The sequence below is a fragment of the Triticum dicoccoides genome, chromosome 5B (genome assembly GCF_002162155.2).
Source record: "Triticum dicoccoides isolate Atlit2015 ecotype Zavitan chromosome 5B, WEW_v2.0, whole genome shotgun sequence".
NCBI lineage: Eukaryota > Viridiplantae > Streptophyta > Magnoliopsida > Poales > Poaceae > Triticum > Triticum dicoccoides.
The window spans coordinates 561,099,258-561,105,982 of NC_041389.1; the positions used below are offsets into that span (position 1 = coordinate 561,099,258).

Below are 6,725 nucleotides of genomic sequence, written 5' to 3' on the forward strand. Positions count from 1 at the left end.
GGGGCCTGATGGAGGAGGAGATCAATGTCTTTTGCAGCATGACTGGGGCAGTGAAGGAGGTGGCAACAACCATCAGGGAGTGCAAGCCCCTCGACGTCCACCGTGACTTATATGACGCTGTCATGACCCAGGGTGGCTTTAGCGACGAGGCTCTCATGGTAGCTCTCAGCCACCTGCTTGACAACAAGGCCCAGGGTGTTGGGTTCGTTGCCATGGCAGACGGGCATAGGGTGCTGTGGCTCAGGAGCTGGCTGGGCAAGCACTACTACTAGAGTAGTGCTGCATGTGAGCGTGCATGATCCGCGACGGCGATAGCGGTGGCGGCGACGGCGACGATGATGATGACAATGTACATTTTGTGTAGGTAGGGCTGAAAAACAATTTAATGGTTTGTATATTTTGATGAGGTGGTATATACTAACCCCTCACGCTGATGGTGAACTTGCGGTGGTAGGACGACACCCTCTTTTGGATATGGTGGTAGGTTAACACCAAGGTAGTGCTAGGTTGAACTTGCTATGCCGTATGATCATGCATGCTTTACTTCTCTTCTGCTCCATTGTTGTTTGTATGCAACTTTGCTTGCTACTTGTGTGCTTCAATTATTTGCTGCTTCAACTCTTGCTCTTGTGCATTGCTAGGGCAAGTGGTATGCCGTGTTCATCAGTAAGGCTCCAGGGGTTTATAGTTCATGGGAATAAGCCAATGCACAAGTGGCATCATATAGCAATTGCAGCCATAGAGGGTTCAAGACTAGGCAGGCAGCAGAACAAGCTTACTCCTACTGGGTGCGAAAGCACGGAGGCAGCAGTATTGACAGTGGCAATGTTGGAGGTGTCAAAGTGGAAGGTCCTAAGGTGAATCGTCAGTTTGGTTGAAACTGAAGAACTTCATCATCTTCGCCCAGTTCATCGTCATTGCTGTGTTGTGGCGTTGGTGTGCTAGGTGTGATCATTGTGGGTAAGCTCGCCAACTAGGATACAAGGTAAGCACAACATGTACGCCGTATGCAACCAAACGCCGTGTTCATGTGCCGCTTGGGCCAATGCAGGCAACCAAATAAAGTGCACTTGCGTATTACCTAATGCAGGGACACTAGATGCAGGCAACCAAACAACTTGTAGATGACGTATTAGGGCCTGTTTTTGTTCAACCAAGCTGGGTTGAGAAGTGTATGCGATACAAGAACTGTTCGCAACGGCGACTAAACACGCCCTACATCTCCCTTGGCTCTCATGCTGCACACAAAGCTCTGGACCCTATCGTCCGAAGTAGACCCACGCACACGGAAGTCAACAACCTGCCAAGAATTTGTGCAACTAATTAACACACGCACTAACCCATGACCCCATATCCTTCTCCTAAATATGCTCAGGATCCTAAGTACTAGGCACATGACGCCGATGCAGCTAACTACTACGACGCCACACCGACCAGTAGTTCCATGCACTAATCTCCTTCCTAGATTCTCTCCAGGTCCCCAAGACTAGGCATGTAGCATCAAGAACTCACGCATGCAAGTAGCTGCACAACGGCACGGCCGCCACTCACGCACGAACGTGACTCGGCCAGCTCGCCGCACGACGCCGCGGTCAAGATTAGTGCTTACAGCAGGTAGCAAAAGATAATGTGTAAGTGTAACCGAGCCCTCTATTCGTTATTGGATGCGCCGTCAATGATTCACTGCCGCAACGAATCTAGCAGTACACGTATGATCGATATCTTATGTGTACCCAAGGCGTGTGACGAGTTCCAACTTGCAAATCCATGCATTCTTTACAAGAAAACAAGGGGTATTTCCCAGTAGGACACATGCTAGTCATGTCTCTCCGTGTTGTCAGCAGTTGAGCTACAATGATCTCTTAACACTCAAGTATTGTGCAAGCGCTTGCAATGTCTCTGTCCATCTGAAAGCTGATATATTCTCGTAACGTACAATTGAAGACTTCTATTTATATATGCTTGTTACTTTGATCATATATACTCATGACTTTCCGCGGCACCCATGTCTTCTATGCTAGGCACGTGACGTACTCACTTGCATTTGCTCCCCCCCCACCGCTTTATGTCATAAAGCCATGACCACAACAACATGGCACGAGTTCAAACAAAGAAAAGAAACAAGATCCAAAGCGAAAATAGCAAGTAATATGGTTTTGAACAGCAGATCAGCCCCCAAGGAACTAAGAAGATATTGAATTAATGGCACATTTTTTTTATTTCAGCACTGGGTACACCTTTTTTACTGAGCTCACTTGTTCAAACTCCAGGAGAGGGGAGACCCGCCAAAATCCAGGTCTTCCGAGTATTACAGAAATTTTATTTAATTAGTAGGAGAATACATGCATTTGACACCTTGGATCAAAACAAACTTAAATAGTTCTAAAAAAACATAAAGGGGTACCACCTAGATAACGAGAATTCCTTTTGGTCGTGTCTTCAGCTCACTTCCTCCAAGCTCAAACTGGTTGAAATTGAATCGTTTTCTTCATTTTGCTCACCTGTCAAATCATTTAGGACGAGCTGCTTGTTTGCCTGAATGCCTTCGAGTGCCATCTCAACTTGCCTCATGGTAGGCCTCTCCTCTCCTCTTAACTTTATACATGATGCAGCGAGAGCAGCTACTTCTTCAACTTCACTACCTCCCTCCTCTACAATTTGGGAATCTAGTATGTCAACTAGTTTGCCTTCCTCTAGGAGTTCAACAAATTGTGCAACAAGTCCATCACCTTCTGAGGTTCTATACATGATTGGTATCTTCCTCGTAAACAACTCCAAAAGTAGGATTCCGAAGCTATAAACATCGCTCTTTTCTGAGAGCCGCCCGGCGTAGTAGTACATAGGATCTAGATATCCTATTGTTCCTTGGACTGCTGTTGCGGTTCTCCCTGACTGGTCGATAGGAATGTACCTTGAAGCACCAAAGTCTGATAGTTTTGCCGTGAAAGCATCATCAAGAAGTATGTTAGAAGATTTGATGTCTCGGTGTATTACAGGAACTGAAACAGCAGAATGAAGGTAAGCAATAGCTCTTCCTACTTCACATCCGATCCTTAGCCTGTCACCCCAAGATATTGATTTTGGCGAGTCATTATGAAGATGATCACCAAGGGTTCCATTGGAAATAAATTCGTATGCCAAGAGTGGGACTTCTGTCTCGAGACAACAACCATGAAGCTTGACAATATTCCTATGGTTGATTTGTGATAGTATGGCAACCTCATTTATGAACTCATCAATTTCTCTCTGGACCATAATATTTGACTTTTTGATGGCCACAACATGCAAGTCTGACAATATTCCTTTGTAGACAGTACCATGCCCTCCGCCACCGAGCTTACGAGATTGATCAAAATTGTTTGTGGCCTTCTCTATCTCCTTCATAGTGATGATCATCCTCTCACCGATGTCAGACCATTGAGATACTAGCTGTTGCAATAGTTGTCCATGATTTTGATTGAAGAACTTCCGTTTCAACTTTTCAGCTCTATGATGCTCAAGCTTACGGATTATTAACAATCCACCTATAACCAAAAGCATGAGGGATGGGACGAGAGAAACCAAGAGACCAATGATTAAACCTGCAAAAATGATTACTTATATGTTTGTTAATTTGATCATATAGCAAATTTGGCTCCCGTGGGTTATCACTGACTTCCTGCCGGTTGCAAAACGACTAGAGCTTTGAATTAAAACTGAAGGATGCATATTCTTAAGCACTGGCGGTCGTAGGAGTCAGATGTTATGATGGCAAAGCTAGAAAATTAGACCATGCGTACACAAATTATACCTATATATGTGTGTGTGTGTGTGCGCGCGCGCGCGCGTGCGTGTGTAGACCACTATTTTGGGTACCACTCGAAATTTCCTGATCCCGAGCGGTTACCGCTACCCCACGAAAAGCACTCATACCGAGCAAAAAAATTCGAGTTTGAAAATTTTGAATTCAAACTCGGACCTAGTTAAATACAAGGCATCTCTGATGTAGCAACATTACGTGTCATGGCGTAGTGGCAAAGGCATGTTCTCTGGAGCTGCGAGACACGGGTTCGAGTGCCACACTTGTGCTTTTCTTTCTATTTTAGAATGCAAAAGAAAAAAACTAAAAGTTGTGAAATCCTGTGAAAGGCCAAGCATCGAACTCAAGATCTAAAAGATCGCGGCAACGGTTGGTGCCAGCTAACAACCACTACGCTAGGATAGGATTACTTATCTTGAAGAGTTAAAATTTTATCTATATCAACTTCCAAATATTTGAATTCAAAATTTGATTTTAAATTTCGTCCAATTTGTTTTCAATATTTCGTGGTTACCGTGGTAACCATGAATTTCGGTGCCCCTCGAGAAAAAAGGACAGCTTGAGATTCAAAACCTTGGTGTAGACGGAGTGATTAGTACATATAAGTTGCATTTTTTAATTTTTTTTCAATAAGCACATTTTAAACCTAAAACAAACGCAGTAAATATGTTGTAGGTCTTAAGAAAAGTTTGCCACCTGTATTGCTTACGGGCCTGAGGCAGCCATTAGGCTGGCTAGCATTTCCTCCTCGTGCGCACCAGCAATTGAATGATCCTTGCGTATTGCGACACTCACCGAAACACCCATGGTCCTTTGCCTTCTTGCACTCGTCAATATCTATAAATAGCAAAAGAGGGGATCGATTAATCAAGAGACATGATTAATCATGCGCATGCATGGCTTAATTTTTCCACATTAGCTAAACCTCAATCGATTGACTTTAGCTAATGGGACAATCGATTTTGAGAGCCATATGCATCTTTCTGATGCAGAGGCTGGGGTAAAACCCTTTTTCAAAAAAAAAAGAAAAAAAAAGCTAATGGGACAATCGATTTTGAGATTCCGAAAAAATTTGCCGGAGGAAGGCCAGAGGGGAGGAAGTAGAAGAAAGGGGCTCGCCGGAGGGCTCCCCCAGTGTCTATCTTAGGGTTTAGGGAGGGGGCGGTGGTGGACGGTGGTGGTGGGAGGTGGTGGTGGGGCGGTGGTGGGAGGCTTCGCCAGAGAAAAAATGTGCGTGGGCGGCCTAGAGGGATGGCTGGGGCGGTGGAAGACTGGCGGTGGGGGGTGGTTTCGGGGAGGGCGGGGCGGCGACGCGGCGCTCCTGCCGCAGGCGGCGGTGGCCGGTGGTCCGTAGGCGGGTGGATGAAGAAGACGACTCCGAGGTAGAAGAAGCTATGTGCAGTGTTTATTTTCCATCCAATGGTTGAAATGCATCGACCTGACCCAAATTCGTTTTTCAAACGACTGACGTCTAGCCATTCCCTATTTTTTCTCTTCAGAAATGCAAGATGCGCTGGACTTCCGAGTCTCCCAAATACACTATTTTGCCTACTATGCTTCTAATATGCCAAAAGTAGTTACAAAAACCAAGTTACTTTGATATGCCGCCTACCTCTTACTTTAGTTTGTGCAATCATTAAACGGATGTCGAATATACGTAGATAGGCACGTACCTTGGCATCCATCAGTGAGATAAGGGTTACCCTTGTAGCCAGGATTGCAGCCGCAAACGTACTGAGCTCCTTCAAAGGGGGTGCTGCAGTTGGTGTTGGCGCTGACGGAGGCGTTGCAGGTTCCGTCGTTGGGACATGCCCAGCCGAGGACCAGGGGAGCCAACAGATGATCATCCTTGTTGGCCTTGGATCCGTAAACGGAACGCTCGGCGCCTAGATTCATAAGATCAGCGGCCCGATGCGGACCAAACCAACCTTCCTCGGCGATGAACGCGTAGACGGGTAGATTGTCGTTAATGGCGCTGCTCCCGTCGACCCGCTTGAGCTCCACGTCATAGGAAGCGAGGTACCAGAAGACCGGCGTAGTGCAGTAGCCGACCATATAGTTATTCCGGACGTCGTCGGCGGTGAGCACACCACTGCTGTTGCAGTGAGAGCAGCAGCCGGTGGTGTAGCCGTAGGTGCTGCTAGGAGACGTGAAGAGCAGCGTCACCTGCACGTTGCACCCCGTAACCACCAGCTCGGTGCTGGTCGGCGGCAGGAAGTACTGCCAGCGGTTGTCTCCGAAGCCCATAGACCTCACGGTACTGTGGCCGGTGTTGTTGATAGTGGCGTTGATGAAGACAGGGCGGCTGAGCCCACGAATCGTCCTTTTTTTCACCGAGATCTCCTTTACCTCGAAGTCTGCATGGTAGCCCAGGAGGAGCCGTGTGCCTGCTCCTCCTGAGCTCATATCGGTAGTGTTGCCGTGGACGCAGTTGAGCTTGAAGCCTGGCGCCGCGGAGCACCTGTCCTGGCCGAAGCCGAACGGGTACGGCACGCTCACGTCGCCGCACCTCGTTTCGCAGCCGCGTTTCCCTATTGGGGCCGGTGATGCTGCTCCGCTGGCTACTACCACGAGTGCAGCTGTTGCCATCACCGCCACCATCGGGAATGACAACGACATTGAGTATGATGGCTACTGCCTAGTGCCTACTGCTAATGTTCAGCGCACACTGCTGGCTCTAGCTTTTCTGCTTGAGTGGCTATACTACACTCTCTCGTCCAGTTTATAAGGGCAACTCTACCGCGGATAAATAAACCTCCCGGAAGTGTCAAGACAGCAACCTCCCGCAAATGTCTAGACCGAATTGTTCGGACCTTTTTAGTCATCCAAGGACAGTAACCAAAACAGTCCGGAGGTCCGAAACCCTGCAAATCACCAAACCAAGGGAAGGTCTTGGGGAGAGTCCGGACATCCATCACGTCGGATT

The 6,725-nt window shown here is 47.4% G+C and overlaps 1 protein-coding gene across 1 annotated transcript; it reads right to left on the reverse strand.

Moving 5' to 3' along the window:
* Positions 1-2,439: 2,439 nt before the first annotated feature.
* LOC119310086 (wall-associated receptor kinase 3-like) lies at positions 2,440-6,400 on the reverse strand. The gene is made up of 3 exons (XM_037585933.1): positions 5,473-6,400; positions 4,595-4,636; positions 2,440-3,581 (listed from the first exon to the last, which is right to left on the reverse strand). The coding sequence occupies exons 1-3, from the start codon at positions 6,398-6,400 to the stop codon at positions 2,440-2,442; spliced, it is 2,112 nt and encodes a 703-aa protein (XP_037441830.1).
* Between the last annotated feature and the right edge of the window lie 325 nt (positions 6,401-6,725).

Coding starts and splice junctions, on each gene's coding strand:
- LOC119310086 (XM_037585933.1), bottom strand. CDS start 6,400: ATGGTGGCGGTGATGGCAACAGCTGCACTCGTGGTAGTAGCCAGCGGA. Junction 4,637..5,472: donor TCTCACTGATGGATGCCAAG/GTACGTGCCTAT, acceptor TGCTATTTATAG/ATATTGACGAGTGCAAGAAG. Junction 3,582..4,594: donor AAAGGACCATGGGTGTTTCG/GTGAGTGTCGCA, acceptor TCATTTTTGCAG/GTTTAATCATTGGTCTCTTG.